The 22,500-nt window shown below is 47.7% G+C and overlaps 1 protein-coding gene across 1 annotated transcript in view; it reads right to left on the reverse strand.

Moving 5' to 3' along the window:
- anos1b (anosmin 1b) overlaps positions 1-22,500 on the reverse strand; it is a 159,014-nt gene that overhangs the window by 117,001 nt on the left and 19,513 nt on the right. Inside the window, 1 exon segment of the mRNA XM_036978826.2 lies at positions 6,827-6,874. Coding sequence (XP_036834721.2) covers positions 6,827-6,874 — 48 coding nt within the window.

A 22,500-nucleotide genomic window follows, 5' to 3' on the forward strand; every position in this document is an offset into this window, starting at 1 on the left:
GTCACTCCATCTGTTTAACCCCGTCTGCTCCCAGTCACTCCATCTGTTTAACCCCGTCTGCTCCCAGTCACTCCATCTGTTTAACCCCGTCTGCTCCCAGCCACTCCATCTGTTTAACCCCGACTGCTCCCAGTCACTCCATCTGTTTAACCCCGTCTGCTCCCAGTCACTCCATCTGTTTAACCCCGTCTGCTCCCAGTCACTCCATCTGTTTAACCCCGTCTGCTCCCAGTCACTCCATCTGTTTAACCCCGTCTGCTCCCAGTCACTCCATCTGTTTAACCCCGTCTGCTCCCAGTCACTCCATCTGTTTAACCCCGTCTGCTCCCAGTCACTCCATCTGTTTAACCCCGTCTGCTCCCAGTCACTCCATCTGTTTAACCCCGTCTGCTCCCAGTCACTCCATCTGTTTAACCCCGTCTGCTCCCAGTCACTCCATCTATTTAACCCCGTCTGCTCCCAGTCACTCCATCTGTTTAACCCTGTCTGCTCCCAGTCACTCCATCTGTTTAACTCCGTCTGCTCCCAGTCACTCCATCTGTTTAACCCCGTCTGTTCCCAGTCACTCCATCTGTTTAACCCCGTCTGTTCCCAGTCACTCCATCTGTTTAACCCCGTCTGCTCCCAGTCACTCCATCTGTTTAACTCCGTCTGTTCCCAGTCACTCCATCTGTTTAACCCCGTCTGCTCCCAGTCACTCCATCTGTAACCCCGTCTGCTCCCAGTCACTCCATCTGTTTAACCCCGTCTGCTCCCAGTCACTCCATCTGTTTAACCCCGTCTGCTCCCAGTCACTCCATCTGTTTAACTCCGTCTGCTCCCAGTCACTCCATCTGTTTAACCCCGTCTGTTCCCAGTCACTCCATCTGTTTAACCCCGTCTGTTCCCAGTCACTCCATCTGTTTAACCCCGTCTGCTCCCAGTCACTCCATCTGTTTAACTCCGTCTGTTCCCAGTCACTCCATCTGTTTAACCCCGTCTGCTCCCAGTCACTCCATCTGTTTAACCCCGTCTGCTCCCAGTCACTCCATCTGTTTAACCCCGTCTGCTCCCAGTCACTCCATCTGTTTAACCCCGTCTGCTCCCAGCCACTCCATCTGTTTAACCCCGACTGCTCCCAGTCACTCCATCTGTTTAACCCCGTCTGCTCCCAGTCACTCCATCTGTTTAACCCCGTCTGCTCCCAGTCACTCCATCTGTTTAACCCCGTCTGCTCCCAGTCACTCCATCTGTTTAACCCCGTCTGCTCCCAGTCACTCCATCTGTTTAACCCCGTCTGCTCCCAGTCACTCCATCTGTTTAACCCCGTCTGCTCCCAGTCACTCCATCTGTTTAACCCCGTCTGCTCCCAGTCACTCCATCTGTTTAACCCCGTCTGCTCCCAGTCACTCCATCTGTTTAACCCCGTCTGCTCCCAGTCACTCCATCTGTTTAACCCCGTCTGCTCCCAGTCACTCCATCTGTTTAACCCTGTCTGCTCCCAGTCACTCCATCTGTTTAACTCCGTCTGCTCCCAGTCACTCCATCTGTTTAACCCCGTCTGTTCCCAGTCACTCCATCTGTTTAACCCCGTCTGTTCCCAGTCACTCCATCTGTTTAACCCCGTCTGCTCCCAGTCACTCCATCTGTTTAACTCCGTCTGTTCCCAGTCACTCCATCTGTTTAACCCCGTCTGCTCCCAGTCACTCCATCTGTTTAACCCCGTCTGCTCCCAGTCACTCCATCTGTTTAACCCCGTCTGCTCCCAGTCACTCCATCTGTTTAACCCCGTCTGCTCCCAGTCACTCCATCTGTTTAACCCCGTCTGCTCCCAGCGACTCCATCTGTTTAACCCCGACTGCTCCCAGTCACTCCATCTGTTTAACCCCGTCTGCTCCCAGTCACTCCATCTGTTTAACCCCGTCTGCTCCCAGTCACTCCATCTGTTTAACCCCGTCTGCTCCCAGTCACTCCATCTGTTTAACCCCGTCTGCTCCCAGTCACTCCATCTGTTTAACCCCGTCTGCTCCCAGTCACTCCATCTGTTTAACCCCGTCTGCTCCCAGTCACTCCATCTGTTTAACCCCGTCTGCTCCCAGTCACTCCATCTGTTTAACCCCGTCTGCTCCCAGTCACTCCATCTGTTTAACCCCGTCTGCTCCCAGTCACTCCATCTGTTTAACCCTGTCTGCTCCCAGTCACTCCATCTGTTTAACTCCGTCTGCTCCCAGTCACTCCATCTGTTTAACCCCGTCTGTTCCCAGTCACTCCATCTGTTTAACCCCGTCTGTTCCCAGTCACTCCATCTGTTTAACCCCGTCTGCTCCCAGTCACTCCATCTGTTTAACTCCGTCTGTTCCCAGTCACTCCATCTGTTTAACCCCGTCTGCTCCCAGTCACTCCATCTGTTTAACCCCGTCTGCTCCCAGTCACTCCATCTGTTTAACCCCGTCTGCTCCCAGTCACTCCATCTGTTTAACCCCGTCTGCTCCCAGTCACTCCATCTGTTTAACTCCGTCTGCTCCCAGTCACTCCATCTGTTTAACCCCGTCTGTTCCCAGTCACTCCATCTGTTTAACCCCGTCTGTTCCCAGTCACTCCATCTGTTTAACCCCGTCTGCTCCCAGTCACTCCATCTGTTTAACTCCGTCTGTTCCCAGTCACTCCATCTGTTTAACCCCGTCTGCTCCCAGTCACTCCATCTGTTTAACCCCGTCTGCTCCCAGTCACTCCATCTGTTTAACCCCGTCTGCTCCCAGTCACTCCATCTGTTTAACCCCGTCTGCTCCCAGCCACTCCATCTGTTTAACCCCGACTGCTCCCAGTCACTCCATCTGTTTAACCCCGTCTGCTCCCAGTCACTCCATCTGTTTAACCCCGTCTGCTCCCAGTCACTCCATCTGTTTAACCCCGTCTGCTCCCAGTCACTCCATCTGTTTAACCCCGTCTGCTCCCAGTCACTCCATCTGTTTAACCCCGTCTGCTCCCAGTCACTCCATCTGTTTAACCCCGTCTGCTCCCAGTCACTCCATCTGTTTAACCCCGTCTGCTCCCAGTCACTCCATCTGTTTAACCCCGTCTGCTCCCAGTCACTCCATCTGTTTAACCCCGTCTGCTCCCAGTCACTCCATCTGTTTAACCCCGTCTGCTCCCAGTCACTCCATCTGTTTAACCCTGTCTGCTCCCAGTCACTCCATCTGTTTAACTCCGTCTGCTCCCAGTCACTCCATCTGTTTAACCCCGTCTGTTCCCAGTCACTCCATCTGTTTAACCCCGTCTGTTCCCAGTCACTCCATCTGTTTAACCCCGTCTGCTCCCAGTCACTCCATCTGTTTAACTCCGTCTGTTCCCAGTCACTCCATCTGTTTAACCCCGTCTGCTCCCAGTCACTCCATCTGTTTAACCCCGTCTGCTCCCAGTCACTCCATCTGTTTAACCCCGTCTGCTCCCAGTCACTCCATCTGTTTAACCCCGTCTGCTCCCAGTCACTCCATCCACTCACGCACACGCACACACACACACTCACGCACACGCACACACACACACTCACGCACACGCACACACACGCACGCACACGCACACACACGCACGCACACACATACATACATACACACACACACACACGCTCAAACACACACTCACATACACACACACACACACACGCTCAAACACACACATGCTCATTCACACACACACACACACACACACACGCTCAAACACACATACACTCAAACACACACACACACGCTCAAACACACACACGCTCAAACACACACACACACACACACACACACACACACACACACACACACACACACACACACACACACACACGCTCATTCACACACACACACACACACACACACGCTCAAACACACATACACTCAAACACACACACACACGCTCAAACACACACACGCTCAAACACACACACACACACACACACACACACACACACACACACACACACACACGCTCAAACACACACACACACAAACACACACACGCTCAAACACACACATGCTCAAACACACACACGCTCTAACACACACATGCTCTAACACACACACGCTCAGACGCACACACACACACACATTTTTGACCTTCCTCTTTATTACCCTCTAAGGGAACCAATTATGAGTCACCAACCTGCTTATTCTCATGAAGCACATAAAAGTGTCACAGCACCATAGTGGATATATAGGACTCAGCATCGATCGGCTGTGTGAGAGAGAGACTGTCTGAGACTGAAAACAGACCGCTTTCTCCTACTCTCGCTCCTCTCAATATAGGACTCAGCATCGATCGGCTGTATGAGAGAGAGACTGTCTGAGACTGAAAACAGACCGCTTTCAAGGTTATTGGTTCACTGGGGAAGGACCCAAGGTTATTGGTTCACTGGGGAAGGACCCAAGGTTATTGGTTCACTGGGGAAGGACCCAAGGTTATTGGTTCACTGGGGAAGGACCTAAGGTTATTGGTTCACTGGGGAAGGACCCAAGGTTATTGGTTCACTGGGGAAGGACGCAAGGTTATTGGTTCACTGGGGAAGGACCTAAGGTTATTGGTTCACTGGGGAAGGACCCAAGGTTATTGGTTCACTGGGGAAGGACGCAAGGTTATTGGTTCACTGGGGAAGGACCCAAGGTTATTGGTTCACTGGGGAATGCCTGAAGTTTATTGGTTCACTGGGGAAGGACCCAAGGTTATTGGTTCACTGGGGAATGCCTGAAGTTTATTGGTTCACTGGGGAATGCCTGAAGTTTATTGGTTCACTGGGGAGCGATCCAAGATGCTGACTTTAATCAGGATAATATGTAGCAGGGAGGAGGGGAGTATGGAGGGAACTAGGGAGGGAACTAGGGAGGGGAAGAGAGGGATGGAAGAGAGGGATGGGAGAGAGGGAGGGGAGAGAGGGAGGGGAGAGAGGGAGGGGAAGAGAGGGATGGAAGAGAGGGATGGGAAGAGAGGGAGGGGAGAGAGGGAGGGGAAGAGAGGGATGGGAGAGAGGGTTGGGAGAGAGGGATGGGAGAGAGGGATGGGAGAGAGGGAGGGGAAGAGAGGGAGGGGAAGAGAGGGAGGGAAGAGAGGGAGGGGAAGAGGGGGATGGGAGAGAGGGAGGGGAAGAGAGGGAGGGGAAGAGAGGGAGGGGAAGAGAGGGAGGGGAAGAGAGGGAGGGGAAGAGAGGGAGGGGAAGAGAGGGATGGGAGAGAGGGAGGGGAAGAGAGGGAGGGGAAGAGAGGGAGGGGAGAGAGGGAGGGGAAGAGAGGGAGGGGAAGAGAGGGAGGGGAGAGAGGGAGGGGAAGAGAGGGATGGGAGAGAGGGATGGGAGAGAGGGATGGGAGAGAGGGAGGGGAAGAGAGGGAGGGGAAGAGAGGGAGGGGAAGAGAGGGATGGGAGAGAGGGAGGGGAAGAGAGGGAGGGAAGAGAGGGATGGGAGAGAGGGATGGGAGAGAGGGATGGGAGAGAGGGAGGGGAAGAGAGGGAGGGGAAGAGAGGGAGGGGAAGAGAGGGAGGGGAAGAGAGGGATGGAAGAGAGGGATGGGAGAGAGGGAGGGGAGAGAGGGAGGGGAGAGAGGGATGGGAGAGAGGGAGGGGAGAGAGGGAGGGGAGAGAGTGATGGGAGAGAGGGAGGGGAGAGAGGGAGGGGAAGAGAGGGAGGGGAGAGAGTGATGGGAGAGAGGGAGGGGAGGAGAGGGATGGGAGAGAGGGATGGGAGAGAGGGAGGGAGAGAGGGAGGGGAAGAGAGGGAGGGGAAGAGAGGGATGGGAGAGAGGGAGGGGGAGAGAGGGAGGGGGAGAGAGGGATGGGAGAGAGGGAGGGGAGAGAGGGAGGGGAAGAGAGGGATGGAAGAGAGGGATGGGATAGAGGGATGGGAGAGAGGGATGGGAGAGAGAGAGGGGGAGAGAGGGAGGGGAGAGAGGGAGGGGGAGAGAGGGAGGGGAGAGAGGGAGGGGAAGAGAGGGAGGGGAAGAGAGGGAGGAAGAGAGGGATGGGAGAGAGGGAGGGGAGAGAGGGAGGGGAGAGAGGGATGGGAGAGAGGGAGGGGAGAGAGGGAGGGGAGAGAGGGAGGGGAGAGAGTGATGGGAGAGAGGGAGGGGAGAGAGGGAGGGGAAGAGAGGGAGGGGAGAGAGTGATGGGAGAGAGGGAGGGGAGGAGAGGGATGGGAGAGAGGGATGGGAGAGAGGGAGGGAGAGAGGGAGGGGAAGAGAGGGAGGGGAAGAGAGGGATGGGAGAGAGGGAGGGGAGAGAGGGAGGGGGAGAGAGGGATGGGAGAGAGGGAGGGGAGAGAGGGAGGGGAAGAGAGGGATGGAAGAGAGGGATGGGAGAGAGGGAGGGGAGAGAGGGAGGGGAAGAGAGGGAGGGGAAGAGAGGGATGGGAGAGAGGGAGGGAGAGAGGGAGGGTAGAAATGGAGGGGAAGAGAGGGATGGAAGAGAGGGATGGGAGAGAGGGAGGGGAGAGAGGGAGGGGAAGAGAGGAAGGGGAAGAGAGGGATGGGAGAGAGGGAGGGGAGAGAGGGAGGGGAAGAGAGGGATGGAAGAGAGGGATGGGAGAGAGGGAGGGGAGAGAGGGAGGGGAAGAGAGGGAGGGGAAGAGAGGGATGGGAGAGAGGGAGGGGAGAGAGGGAGGGGAAGAGAGGGAGGGGAGAGAGTGATGGGAGAGAGGGAGGGGAGAGAGGGAGGGGAGGAGAGGTCCCTGACCCAAACCTTGACCTGAGGGAGGGAACAATGTCCCCCCTGAACACCCTATGACACACACACACACAAACACACACACACACACACACACACACACACACACACACACACACACACACAGAGACCTATTCTACAGGTGTTTTCTTACCTGTGAACACCTCCGGTGGCTCTCACACCAGCCCAAGACGTCATCACTCTGCAAGGCAGAAAAAAACAAATAAACTGAGGAATCACTGAAATAAACCACACTCTTTCACAGCTTTACTTCAGCAATTCAATATTAAAAATTCAACAACACATTAAATATGTGTTTCTGGGGACAGCCACACACCACAATGCCCTTTCTGTAACGCCTCTTCCTTTGATTCATGGCTGTGGTGCAAAGACCCAGACCAGTTTTACGTCTCTGAATGGAAGTGGGTTCAGGCCTCGGCGAGGACAGTCCTTAGTCAACATTGCAGCCTACGCCCCAGCGTGAAACCACGGTAATGGGTGTGAGTCATCACCTGACCAGTGACCACAGGTAGGTAGGTCCTCAAATACCACTGGTGAACAGTAGAGAGAGGACCATCACTGACTAACAGGACTAATGGCAAATGGGGCAGCAGGTAGCCTAGTGGTAAGCGTGTTGGGCCAGTAACCAGCAGGTAGCCTAGTGGTAAGCGTGTTGGGCCAGTAACCAGCAGGTAGCCTAGTGGTAAGCGTGTTGGGCCAGTAACCAGCAGGTAGCCTAGTGGTAAGCGTGTTGGGCCAGTAACCAGCAGGTAGCCTAGTGGTAAGCGTGTTGGGCCAGTAACCAGCAGGTAGCCTAGTGGTTAGAGTGTTGGGCCAGTAACCAGCAGGTAGCCTAGTGGTTAGAGTGTTGGGCCAGTAACCAGCAGGTAGCCTAGTGGTAAGCGTGTTGGGCCAGTAACCAGCAGGTAGCCTAGTGGTAAGCGTGTTGGGCCAGTAACCAGCAGGTAGCCTAGTGGTAAGCGTGTTGGGCCAGTAACCAGCAGGTAGCCTAGTGGTTAGAGTGTTGGGCCAGTAACCAGCAGGTAGCCTAGTGGTTAGAGTGTTGGGCCAGTAACCAGCAAGTAGCCTAGTGGTAAGCGTGTTGGGCCAGTAACCAGCAGGTAGCCTAGTGGTAAGCGTGTTGGGCCAGTAACCAGCAGGTAGCCTAGTGGTGAGTGTTTTGGGCCAGTAACTGAAAGGTTTCTGGATCGAATCCCCGAGCTGACAAGGTAAAAATCTTCCCCTGAACAAGGCAGTTAACCCACTCTTCCCCGGTAGGCCATCATTGTAAATAAGAATTTGTTTTTAACTGACTTGCCTAGTTAAATAAAGGTTCAAATAAAACATCCTATAGGTTCCATATCTGGTGAGTCTATAATACATAATTGTCCCAAAACACCAGCATTAAACAAATGTACACTACATGAGCAACATCTCATTCCAAAATCATGGGCATTAATATGGAGTTCCCCCCCCCCCCCCCCCCCCCTTTGCTGCTGTAACACTCTTCTGGGAAGGCTTTTCACTAGATGTTGGAATATTGCTGCAGGGACTTGCTTCCATTCAAAAATTCAGCATTTGTATGCTGCAGCGTTCAGATTTCCCTTCACTGGAACGAAGGGGCCAAGCCTGAACCATGGAAAACAGACCCAGACCATTATTCCTCCTCCACCAAACTTTACAGTTGGCACTATGCATTTGGGCAGGTAGCGTTCTCCTGGCATCCGCCAAACCAATATTCATCCGTCGGACTACCAGATCGTGATGTGTGATTCATCACACCACAGATCGCTTTTACACCACTCCAGCCGATGCTTGGCGTTGCGCATGGTGATCTTAGGCTCGTGTGCGCGGCTGCTCGGCCATGGAAACCCATTTCATGAAGCTCCAGACGAACAGTTCTTGTGTGGAAGTTGCTTCCAGAGGCCGTTAGGAGCTCAGTAGTACATCTGGGGACATGTGAATTTGACGAACTGACTAGTTGGAAAGGTGGCATCCTATGACGGTGCCACGTTGAAAGTCACGGAGCTCTTCAGTAAGGCCATTCTACTGTTTGTCGAAAGAGATTGGCTGTGTGCTCGATTTTATACAGCTGTTAGTAACGGGTGTGGCTGAAATAGTCGAATCCACTAATTTGAGCGGTTGTCCACATAATTGTGTATATATAGTGTATGTTGAACTCTTCCACTTGAGAGGAGAATAAGTGTCATTGTCTGTCTGATACGAACGTAGCGGACGTAAAATGAATCTCCTGAGCGGAGTTCCCACATCCGCTTTTCAGCAGAAAAGTAAGCTAGGTTGAACAAACAATATCCTGGATACGTTTGTTGGCAACTCCTCTAGGGATGGTCTGATACAGACATCATGGCGAGAGAAACACTGACACAATAACAGGGCTGTAAAGTCAAGCTTTAGATTCCTTCTTAAAAGTGCAGTGTCTACTCGGGAGGCTCGGATGATGTAAAGACGGCCTTGGGCCCACCAGTGACAGGATAATCCATCCCCATTCTACCTCAAAGATGAAAAACACCAATTAAAGCAGAAAGCCCTGAGCGGGTGATAAGCCTTACTAACGAGTCCAAAACACTCTCTCCCTCTGAGTGAGCAATGTTTACCTCCAACGCAGGATCATCCTCTCCCACTACTTATAACATTCACTTACCTCAGTCTTTTACACGCACCCGCACATACCGCCTTGGTCTTAATTACCACAAAGAGGAACAGAAAGAAGAATAGCCATTGTGTCGGTGGGGTCAGGATCTAGGGGTGCACAGGGGGCACTGATCTCAGCAGGAATGCTAAAGGTTCACACCACCCCACAGGATTTAATAAGCTACTTAACCCAGCAGCCACATGATGAGACCAACAGAAGCAACGAAGAAGAAAGACCAAACCCATAATTAAGAGGCTGTAACGAGTGAAGGGAAGAGGAATGGGAAGTGAGGAATGGGAGGTGAGGAGGAGGAGGGGAGGAAGAGGAATGGGAGGTGAAAAACACAGCAGCAACACTTTAGTGTTTAGATGTCATTATAAGAGAGGTGAGGAAAAAGGAGGAGGAAGAGTAGGGGGGGAGGAAGAGGAGGGGAGGAGGAGGAGGAGTAGGGGGGGGAGGAGGGGAGGAGGTGAGGAGGAGGAGGTGGAGGTGGAGGAGGAGGAGGAGGGGAGGAGGAGGAAGAGTAGGGGGGGAGGAAGAGGAGGGGAGGGGGATGAGGTGGAGGAGGAGGAGGAGGAGGGGAGGAGGAGGAAGAGTAGGGGGGGAGGAAGAGGAGGGGAGGGGGATGAGGTGGAGGAGGAGGAGGAGGAGGGGAGGAGGAGGAAGGGGAGGTGGAGGAGGAGGTGGATGAGGAGCTGGACGATGAGGAATGGTAAGAGGAGGAAGAGGAGGAGGATTGGGGGAGAAGGAGCGGGAGGAGGAGGAAGGGGAGGAGGAGGAGCTGGAGGGGGAGGAGGAGGCAAATAAAAAATAATCTCACTATCTCTCTCACTATCTCTCTTCCTCTTTCTATCTTTCTCTCTCCCCACCCCTCATTTTTTCTCTTCCTCTCAGAGTTTTCTCTCTCTGTCGACTGAAGGCTCTGTGTGGGACTTGTAGCCTTGAGTGAATGATTTGTGGCCTCTGGTGGACTGCTGTTAAGGCCTGAAGGACCCTCTTTAAAGGTTCAATGCAGCTGTTTTTAGAATGTTTGTAGGACTGAAATCTGAAAACTAGCTGTTATTGGCAGAGAGGTTTGGAACTCTCTTTCTTATTGGTCTATTAACTCATTTACCGCATGGTGATGTCACCATAGAAGGCAAAAAACTCCATCCCACCAAAAACAGGTTGAAATTTCCAACAGTTTTTACACTAAAAGGGCATTTTCATAATTTTCACAATTTCACAGTATTATTCCAACCTCATAGTGTGGGTCTTGAACTCACTCTGAATAGAAGACTTGATTGACAGGGTCATTGAGGGTCGTGAACCCTGCTGAACGACATTGGTGAACGAGAGGAGGCCGTGGGGTTGCTGCTGTAGTAGTCTATAGCAACTTCCAGGATTCGCAACACATCAAGGCTGTGTTTGTGTGTTTGCACAGCATCTGAGACAGGATGATAGACCTCCTCTCCATGAACTCAAATGGATACACAGCTGGTTCAAAATGTCACTGTAATCCTACCAAAACAACACTCTGTGTGTGTGTGTGTGTGTGTGTGTGTGTGTGTGTGTGTGTGTGTGTGTGTGTGTGTGTGTGTGTGTGTGTGTGTGTGTGTGTGTGTGTGTGTGTGCTCTGTTTTGTTTATCTAATTTATCCCCTGTTGCTCTAGCAACATGCCCCCCTGTCATTCATGGGAATTTCTCAGGGAATGACTCTTCCCAAGGGAGTATTGCTGTCCTTTCTCTCTGTCTCTGTTCTGACTGTATAGACCTGCCGTTATCAGAAGGGGTTCGGTGGGGGGAGACCGAGGGAAAAGGGGATACCGTATGAGAGGGAGGAAAGTAGTGATGGGGGTAAAAATCAATATAGTTACATTTGCATTGCCCCCCCCCCCCCCCCCCCCTCTTTTACACCACTGCTACTCTGTTGTTATCATCTATGCATAGTTACTTAATAACTCTACCTACATGTACATATTACCTCAACTAACCAGTGCCCCAAAACATTGACTCTGTACCGGAACCCCCCTTGTATATAGTCTCCACATTGACTCTGTACCGGTACCCCCTGTATATAGCCTCCACATTGACTCTGTACCGGTACCCCCTGTATATAGCCTCCACATTGACTCTGTACTGGTACCCCCTGTATATAGTCTCCACATTGACTCTGTACCGGTACCCCCTGTATATAGCCTTCACATTGACTCTGTACCGGTACCCCCTGTATTTAGCCTCCACATTGACTCTGTACCGGTACCCCCTGTATTTAGCCTCCACATTGACTCTGTACCGGTACCCCCTGTATTTAGCCTTCACATTGACTCTGTACCGGTACCCCCTGTATATAGCCTCCACATTGACTCTGTACCGGTACCCCCTGTATATAGCCTCCACATTGACTCTGTACCGGTACCCCCTGTATATAGCCTCCACATTGACACTGTACCGGTACCCCCTGTATATAGTCTCCACATTGACACTGTACCGGTACCCCCTGTATATAGCCTCCACATTGACTCTGTACCGGTACCCCCTGTACCGGTACCCCCCTCTACCTATAAGGCCTGTGTCTACAATATATAGTGGAGATTTCTCTAGCTATAAGGCCTGTGTCGATAATATATAGTGGAGATTCCTCTAGCTATAAGGCCTGTGTCTATAATATATAGTGGAGATTCCTCTAGCTATAAGGCCTGTGTCTATAATATATAGTGGAGATTCCTCTAGCTATAAGGCCTGTGTCTATAATATATAGTGGAGATTCCTCTAGCTATAAGGCCTGTGTCTATAATATATAGTGGAGATTCCTCTAGCTATAAGGCCTGTGTCGATAATATATAGTGGAGATTCCTCTAGCTATAAGGCCTGTGTCGATAATATATAGTGGAGATTCCTCTAGCTATAAGGCCTGTGTCTATAATATATAGTGGAGATTCCTCTAGCTATAAGGCCTGTGTCTATAATATATAGTGGAGATTCCTCTAGCTATAAGGCCTGTGTCTATAATATATAGTGGAGATTCCTCTAGCTATAAGGCCTGTGTCTATAATATATATTGGAGATTTCTCTAGCTATAAGGCCTGTGTCTATAATATATAGTGGAGATTTCTCTAGCTATAAGGCCTGTGTCTATAATATATAGTGGAGATTCCTCTAGCTATAAGGCCTGTGTCTATAATATATAGTGGAGATTCCTCTAGCTATAAGGCCTGTGTCTATAATATATAGTGGAGATTCCTCTAGCTATAAGGCCTGTGTCTATAATATATAGTGGAGATTCCTCTAGCAATAAGGCCTGTGTCGATAATATATAGTGGAGATTCCTCTAGCTATAAGGCCTGTGTCGATAATATATAGTGGAGATTTCTCTAGCTATAAGGCCTGTGTCTATAATATATAGTGGAGATTCCTCTAGCTATAAGGCCTGTGTCTATAATATATAGTGGAGATTCCTCTACCTATAAGGCCGGTGTCTATAATATATAGTGGAGATTTCTCTAGCTATAAGGCCTGTGTCTATAATATATAGTGGAGATTCCTCTAGCTATAAGGCCTGTGTCTATAATATATAGTGGATATTCCTCTAGCTATAAGGCCTGTGTCGATAATATATAGTGGAGATTTCTCTAGCTATAAGGCCTGTGTCTATAATATATATTGGAGATTCCTCTAGCTATAAGGCCTGTGTCGATAATATATAGTGGAGATTTCTCTAGCTATAAGGCCTGTGTCTATAATATATAGTGGAGATTCCTCTAGCTATAAGGCCTGTGTCTATAATATATAGTGGAGATTCCTCTAGCTATAAGGCCCGTGTCTATAATATATAGTGGAGATTCCTCTAGCTATAAGGCCTGTGTCTATAATATATAGTGGAGATTCCTCTAGCTATAAGGCCTGTGTCTATAATATATAGTGGAGATTCCTCTAGCTATAAGGCCCGTGTCTATAATATATAGTGGGCACAACTGTTATTTTAGATGCCTGCTGTCACAAACACATGACTTCCCTGAAAACCCAGAATGTTGAGGTTTTCACCCTTTTTCCTGGGCATTTCCCGATAGCGACATGTTAGAGGCTCACTCACAAGTGCGACACAGAACTGGGTTCTGTTTGTGCGCTGTTATTTGCGGTCCCCCTCATCCTGTAAACATACTAATCTACAAAGTGGCCAGTTTATTGCCTCCGTGTCTGTTAGCAGTAGCCTGGTACAGAGTAACCGAATGAGAGTTTTGGAACTTCCTCCGGGCTGTGACGGGACTCATGCTCATGTCTATAACTGGGTAATTACATGCTTGGCTCTGAGGATTCCCACACACTGCTCCACTGACATGACTAGTTCACCAAAACGACAAATTACATCATCATACACAGTGGGGAAACTTCCTGCAACGCAGAAACCAACAACAACAACTAAATCTAAATTCAAATCTACCAAGACTCCCAACATTTGGCTCTTCGTGTGGGCGTACTTGCAAATTGGGATGAGCCGATATTGGCAGCCTGGGAAGTTTTGACTTCTGTTGTTGTTGTGGTTGTTGTTGATTGTTAGCAGGAAGTCACCCAACTGCGTACGATGATGTCATATTGCTGAGTAAACCTTTAAGATGAGCCATTAGACCTTTTTCATGATGACAATGTGATCTGATGACTCCATTAAAGGCCAGTACTATCGGAATGCATACGCAATACCCTACATGAGTAGTGTATATTACCTGCAGAAGACAGACTCTGGATGTCTTCCCCAGTTTACATTTGATTAATTCAGGTACGAGTGTCATTTTACTTTTTGTATTGACTTCCAGACATTCACTATACCATAAGAGTTTCTATAACTTCTTTGTTCAACAATGTCTCAGGTAGTCCACTCAGTATAGGTAGTCAGTATAGGTAGTCAGTATAGGTAGTCAGTATAGGTAGTCTACTCAGTATAGGTAGTCTACTCAGTATAGGTAGTCAGTATAGGTAGTCAGTATAGGTAGTCTACTCAGTATAGGTAGTCAGTATAGGTAGTCTACTCAGTATAGGTAGTCAGTATAGGTAGTCTACTCAGTATAGGTAGTCAGTATAGGTAGTCAGTATAGGTAGTCTACTCAGTATAGGTAGTCTACTCAGTATAGGTAGTCAGTATAGGTAGTCAGTATAGGTAGTCAGTATAGGTAGTCTACTCAGTATAGGTAGTCAGTATAGGTAGTCTACTCAGTATAGGTAGTCAGGATAGGTAGTCAGTATAGGTAGTCTACTCAGTATAGGTAGTCAGGATAGGTAGTCAGTATAGGTAGTCAGTATAGGTAGTCTACTCAGTATAGGTAGTCAGTATAGGTAGTCAGTATAGGTAGTCAGTATAGGGAGTCAGTATAGGTAGTCAGTATAGGTAGTCAGTATAGGGAGTCAGTATAGGTAGTCAGTATAGGTAGTCTACTCAGTATAGGTAGTCAGTATAGGTAGTCAGTATAGGTAGTCAGTCTAGGTAGTCAGTATAGGGAGTCAGTATAGGTAGTCTACTCAGTATAGGTAGTCAGTATAGGTAGTCTACTAGGTATAGGAAGTCCACTCAGTATAGATAGTCAGTATAGGTAGTCAGTATAGGTAGTCTACTTAGTATAGATAGTCAGTATAGGTAGTCAGTATAGGTAGTCTACCCAGTATAGGTAGTCCACTCAGTATAGATAGTCAGTATAGGTAGTCAGTATAGGTAGTCTACTCAGTATAGGTAGTCCACTCAGTATAGATAGTCAGTATAGGTAGTCAGTAGAGGTAGTCCACTCAGTATAGGTAGTCAGTATATGTAGTCTACTCAGTATGGGTAGTCTACTCAGTATAGGTAGTCAATATAGGTAGTTTACTCAGTATAGGTAGTCAGTATAGGTAGTCAGTATAGGTAGTCAGTATAGGTAGTCTACTCAGTGTGGGTAGTCCACTCAGTATAGGTAGTCAGTATAGGTCGTCTACTCAGTATAGGTAGTCCACTCAGTATAGGCAGTCTACTCAGTATAGGTAGTCAGCATAGGTAGTCTACTCAGTATAGGTTGTCAGTATAGGTAATCTACTCAGTATAGGTAGTCAGTATAGGTAGTCTACTCAGTATAGGTAGTCAGTATAGGTAGTCTACTTAGTATAGGTAGTCAGAATAGGTAGTCAGTATAGGTAGTCTACTCAGAATAGGTAGTCAGTATAGGTAGTCTACCCAGTATAGGTAGTCAGTATAGGTAGTCTACTCAGTATAGGTAGTCAGTATAGGTAGTCAGGATAGGTAGTCAGTATAGGTAGTCTACTCAGTATAGGTAGTCAGTATAGGTAGTTGGGATAGGTAGTCTACTCAGTATAGGTAGTCAGGATAGGTAGTCAGTATAGGTAGTCAGGATAGGTAGTCTACTCAGTAAGTCTACTCAGTATAGGTAGTCAGTATAGGTAGTTGGGATAGGTAGTCTACTCAGTATAGGTAGTCAGGATAGGTAGTCAGTATAGGTAGTCAGGATAGGTAGTCTACTCAGTATAGGTAGTCAGTATAGGTAGTCAGGATAGGTAGTCAGTATAGGTAGTCTACTCAGTATAGGTAGTCAGTATAGGTAGTTGGGATAGGTAGTCTACTCAGTATAGGTAGTCAGTATAGGTAGTCAGTATAGGTAGTCAGGATAGGTAGTCAGTATAGGTAGTCAGGATAGGTAGTCTACTCAGTATAGGTAGTCAGTATAGGTAGTCAGTATAGGTAGTCAGTATAGGTAGTCAGTATAGGTAGTCAGTATAGGTAGTCTACTCAGTATAGGTAGTCAGTATAGGTAGTCAGTATAGGTAGTCAGTATAGGTAGTCAGGATAGGTAGTCAGTATAGGTAGTCAGGATAGGTAGTCTACTCAGTATAATAATTGTATAAACCTTCCTCTGCCACTGCAACTATTATTCCATTGCTTGGCATTTGAGGGAATATAGATTTTCAATATCCTGGCTTTGAATGCATGACTACCTTTCTGACATAGTGCTGGGTAAAGAGGTGGTAAGAGAATGTGAGAGAGAGTGTATTTGACCTCTCAGCTTCCCTATCAAATCTAAAACATTCAAGCAGGCGACCTAAGAAAAACAACAACGACAAATGGTTCAATGAAGAATGCAACAACCTAAGGAAGAAATTGAGAAACGTATCCAACCAAAAACATGGAGACCCAGAAAACCTGAGCCTACTACGCCTTCACTATGGTGAATCACTAACACAATACAGAGAATCTAACCACTTCTGGGGAAACTGGAACACACTAAAACAAACAACAACACAAAGAGTTATCTATCAAAAACAGAGATGTATGGATAAACCACCTCTCCAATATTTTTGGACCTATGCCAAAGAACAAACAGCAAAAACATATACATGATCAAATACAAATCTTAGACTCAACTATTAAAGACTACCAGAACCCACTGGATTCTCCAATTACACTGAATGAACTACAAGACAAAATACAAACCCTTCAATATAAAAAGGCTGGTGGTGTTAATGGCATCTTAAATGAAATGATAAAATATACAGACAACAAATTCTAATTGGCTATACTAAAACTCTTTAACATCATCCTTAGCGCTGGCATCTTCTCCAATATTTGGAACCAAGGACTGATCACCCCAATCCACAAAAGTGGAGACAAATTTGACCCTTATAACTACCGTGGGATATGCGTCAACAGCAACCTTTGGAAATCCTCTGCATTATCATTAACAGCAGACTCGTACATTTCCTCAATGAAAACAATGTACTGAGCAAATGTCAAACTGGCTTTTTACCAAATTACCGTATGACAGACCACGTATTCACCCTGCACACCCTAATTGACAAACAAACACACCAAAAACAAAGGCAATGTCTGTTGATTTCAAAAAAGCATTTGACTCAATTTAGCATGAGGGTCTGCTAGACAAATTGTAGGACAGTGGTGCTGGAGGAAAAACATACAACGCTGTAAAATCCATGTACACAAACAACAAGTGTGGGGTTAAAACTGACAACAACTAAAAACACACACATTTATTTCCACAGCTTAAGCCCCACCCTCTTCAACATATATATCAATGAATTGGAGAGGGCACTAGAAGAGTCTGCAGCACACGGCCTCACCCTAATAGAATCTGAAGTCAACTGTCTACTGTTTGCTGGTGATCTGGTGCTTCTGTCCCCAACCAGGGAGGCCCTACAGCAGCACCTAGATCTTCTGCACAGACCTGGGCCCTGCGGTAAATCTCAAGTTAGACCAAAATAATGGTGGTCCAAAACAGGTCCTGTTGCCAGGACCACAAATAAAAAAGTCCATCTAGACACCCTAGAGCAGTGATTCCCAAACTTTTCATAGTCCCGTACCCCTTCAAACAGTCAACATCCAGCTGCGTACCCCCTCTAGCACCAGGGTCAGCATACTCTCAACTGCTGTTTTTTGCCGTCGTTATAAGCCTGCCACACACACACTATACGATACATTTATTAAACATAAGAATGAGTGTGAGTTTTTGTCACAACCCGGCTCATGGGAAGTGACAAAGAGCTCTAATAGGACCAGGGCCCAAACAGAAATATAATAATCAATAATTTTGCTCTATATTTAGCCATCTTACATATTAGAGGTTCATTGAAAATTGTGAATAATTCACCACAGGTTAATGAGAAGGGTGTGCTTGAAAGGATGCACATAACTCTGCAATGTTGAGTTGTATTGGAGAGAGTCTCAGTCTTAAATTATTTTCCACACACAGTCTGTGCCTGTATTTAGTTTTCATGCTAGTGAGGGCTGAGAATCTACTCTCACATAGGTACGTGGTTGCAAAGAGCATCAGGGTCTTAACAGCGCGATTTGCCAAGGCAGGATACTCTGAGTGCAGCCCAATCCAGAAATCTGGCAGTGGCTTCTGATTAAATTACATTTACACAGAACCGCATGTTGCAATTTCGATGCGGTTCTCTTGTTCAGATATCGGTAAGTGGACTGGAGGCAGGGCATGAAAGGGATAACGAATCCAGTTGCTTGTGTCATACGTTTCGTGAAAGTACCTGCGTAATTTCACACCCAACTCACTCAGGGGCTTCGCTATATCACATTTGACATTGTCCTTAAGCTTGAGTTAATTTGCACACACACACATCATACAATGATGGAAAGACATGTGTGTTATCCTTGTTAATGCAGACAGAGAAGAGCTTCACCTTCTTAATCATAGCCTCAGTTTTGTCCCGCATATTGAATATAGTTGTGGAGTGTCCTTGTAATCCTAGATTCAGATCATTCAGGTGAGAAAAAACATCACCCAGATAGGCCAGTCGTGTGTGAAACTCCTCATCATGCAAGTGGTCAGACAAGTGAAAATGATGGTCAGTAAAGACAACTTTAAGCTTGTCTCTCAATTCAAAAAAACGCGTCAATACTTTTCTCCTTGATAACCAGCGCACTTCTGTATGTTGTAAAAGCGTTACATGGTCGCTGCCCATATCATTTCATAGTACAGAAAATACGTGAGAGTTCAGGGGCCTTACTTTAACAAAGAGAACCATTTTTACTGTAGTGTCCGAAACGTCTTCCAAGCTGTCAGACATTCCTTTGGCAGCGAGAGCCTCTCGGTGGATTCTGCAGTGTACCCAAGAGCCTCTCGGTGGATTCTGCAGTGTACCCAAGAGCCTCTCGGTGGATTCTGCAGTGGACCCAAGAGCCTCTCGGTGGATTCTGCAGTGGACCCAAGAGCCTCTCGGTGGATTCTGCAGTGGACCCAAGAGCCTCTCGGTGGATTCTGCAGTGGACCCAAGAGCCTCTCGGTGGATTCTGCAGTGGAACCAAGAGCCTCTCGGTGGATTCTGCAGTGTACCCAAGAGCCTCTCGGTGGATTCTGCAGTGTACCCAAGAGCCTCTCGGTGGATTCTGCAGTGTACCCAAGAGCCTCTCGGTGGATTCTGCAGTGTACCCAAGAGCCTCTCGGTGGATTCTGCAGTGTACCCAAGAGCTTCTCGGTGGATTCTGCAGTGTACCCAAGAGCCTCTGGGTGGATTCTGCAGTGTACCCAAGAGCCTCTCGGTGGATTCTGCAGTGTACCCAAGAGCCTCTCGGTGGATTCTGCAGTGTACCCAAGAGCCTCTCGGTGGATTCTGCAGTGTACCCAAGAGCCTCTCGGTGGATTCTGCAGTGTACCCAAGAGCCTCTCGGTGGATTCTGCAGTGTACCCAAGAGCTTCTCGGTGGATTCTGCAGTGTACCCAAGAGCCTCTCGGTGGATTCTGCAGTGTACCCAATAGCCTCTGGGTGGATTCTGCAGTGTACCCAAGAGCCTCTCGGTGGATTCTGCAGTGTACCCAAGAGCCTCTCGGTGGATTCTGCAGTGTACCCAAGAGCCTCTCGGTGGATTCTGCAGTGTACCCAAGAGCCTCTCGGTGGATTCTGCAGTGTACCCAATTGGCGGCGCGTGCAAAAAGGTGTGAGACAGTACTTTTGCACATATAACACACTGTGGCTGAGGAAAGGCACTACTCCCAATATAAGTGAACCTCGTTTGTGTCTCTATGGACGCGGGCCTTACCTTTTTTAACCATTTATCAATTTTCAAGCAAACAGAATGAGCAGCAGCTACGTTTGGCTACATATGGACCGTTAGTGGAATTCCCGCGAGAGAGTAACGGTTAATGTGATTGGATGTTGATTATTTGACTAGGCTACCTGTATTTGACATTGTGTTGTTATTTCGCTCAACACTAGATGGTTCATTTTATTTTTGGCAGTGAAACGAAGCTACTCAGGCGAGAAAAAAAACATATTTATCAATTAACAAAATGCAAAGTGAGTGAACAGAAAACAAATCTACATCAAATCAATATTTGGTGTGACCACCCTTTGCCTTCAAAACAGCATAAATTATTCTAGGTACACTTGCACACAGTTTGAAGGAACTCAGCAGGTAGGTTGGCCCACACATATTGGAGAACTAACCACAGTTCTTCTGTGGATTTAGGCAGCCTCAGGTGCTTCTCTCTCTTCGTGTAATCCCACAGACAGACTCGATGATGTTGAGATCAGGGCTCTGTGGGGGGCCATACCATCACTTCCAGGACTCTTTCGTCTTCTATACGCTGAAGATTGTTCTTAATGACTTTCGCAGTATGTTTGGGGTCGTTGTCAAACTGCAGAATAAATTTGGGGCCAATCAGATGCCTCCCTGATGGTGTTGCATGATGGATAAGTATCTGCCTGTACTTCTCAGCATTAAGGAGACCATTAATTCTGACAAAATCCCCAACTCCATTTGCAGAAATGCAGCCCCAAACTTGCAAGGAACCTACACCATGCTTCACTGTTGAACCTCCACCATGCTTCACTGTTGAACCTCCACCATGCTTCACTGTTGAACCTCCACCATGCTTCACTGTTGAACCTCCACCATGCTTCACTGTTGAACCTCCACCATTCTTCACTGTTGAACCTCCACCATGCTTCACTGTTGAACCTCCACCATGCTTCACTGTTGAACCTCCACCATGCTTCACTGTTGAACCTCCACCATTCTTCACTGTTGAACCTCCACCATGCTTCCCTGTTGAACCTCCACCATGCTTCACTGTGGAACCTCCACCATGCTTCACTGTTAAACCTCCACCATGCTTCACTGTTGAACCTCCACCATGCTTCACTGTTGCCTGCAGACACTCATTTGTGTACCGCTCTCCAGCCCTTCCGTGAACAAACTGCCTTCTGCTACAGCCAAATATTTCACATTTTGACTCATCAGTCCAGAGTACCTGCTGCCATTTTTCTGCACCCCAGTACCTGTGTTTTCGTGCATAGTTGAGTCGCTCGGCCTTGTTTCCATGTCGGAGGTATGGCTTTTTGACCGCCAGTCTTCCATGAAGGCCACTTCTCCGGACAGTAGATGGGTGTACCAGAGTCCCACTGTTTTCTGACAATTCTGAGCTGATGGCACTGCTGGACATCTTCTGATTGCGAAGGGAAGTAAACATGATGTGTCTTTCATCTGCTGCATTAAGTTCCCTTGGCCGACCACTGCGTCTACGGTCCTCAACGTTGACGGTTTCTTTGTGCTTCTTCAAAAGAGCTTGGACAGCACATCTGGAAACCCCAGTCTGCCTTAATGTCTGCCTGGGAGAAACCTTGCTGATGCAGTATAACTATCTTGTGTCTTGTTGATGTGCTCAGTCTTGACTTTTGACAGTAAACTGTCTTCAGCAACCTCACCTTGTTAGCCGAGTTTGGCTGTTCCTCACCCAGTTTTATTCCTCCTACACAGCTGTTTCTGTTTCAGTTAATGAGTGTGTTTCAACCTACATTTTGAATTGATGATCATTAGCACCTGTTTGGTATAATTGTTTAACTTCTTGGTGACGGGGCAGTATTTTCATGTCCGGATGAAATGCATGCCCAAATTCAACTGCCTGCTACTCATCCCCAGAAGATAGGATATGCATATTATTAGTAGATTTGGATAGAAAACACTCTGAAGTTTCTAAAACTGTTTGAATCATGTCTCTGAGTATAACAGAACTTATTTAGCAGGCGAAACCCCGAGGACAAACCATTCAGAGGGGGTTTTTTGAGGTCACTCTCTTTTCAATGGGTTTTCATTGGGAATCCAGATTTCTTCTTGCAGTTCCTATCGCTTCCACAGGATGTCAACAGTCTTTGGAAATTGGTTGAGGTTATTTCTTTGTGTAATGAAGAAGTATGGCCATCTTGAACGAGGGTCACTTGAAGTGTACTGTTTGATAGAGGCGCGTGACCAGAAAGCATGATTCTGTTTGTTTTCTTCCTGTATTGAACACAGATCATCCCGTCTTCAATTTGATCAATTATTTACGTTTAAAAAATACCTAAAGTTTTATTACAAAAGTAGTTTGAAATGTTTTGGCAAAGTTTACAGGTAACTTTTGAGATATTTTGTAGTCACGTTGAGCAAGTTGGAACCGGTGTTTTTCTGGATCAAACGCGCCAAATATATGGACATTTTGGATATATCCGACGGAATTAATCGAACAAAAGGACCATTTTTGATGTTTATGGAACAGATTGGAGTGCCAACAAAAGAAGCACGTCAACGGTAAGGCATGATTTATATTTTTATTTCTGCGTTTTGAAATATTGTTTCTCTCTTCCCGCTAGCCATGATTAGCTGAGATAACGAGTGGTCTGGACATGCCGAGAGATGAGTTCGGATTGGTCTGCCA

The sequence above is a fragment of the Oncorhynchus mykiss genome, chromosome 5 (assembly GCF_057628025.1).
Source record: "Oncorhynchus mykiss isolate SJ-2025 chromosome 5, ASM5762802v1, whole genome shotgun sequence".
In the NCBI taxonomy this organism is placed as follows: domain Eukaryota; kingdom Metazoa; phylum Chordata; class Actinopteri; order Salmoniformes; family Salmonidae; genus Oncorhynchus; species Oncorhynchus mykiss.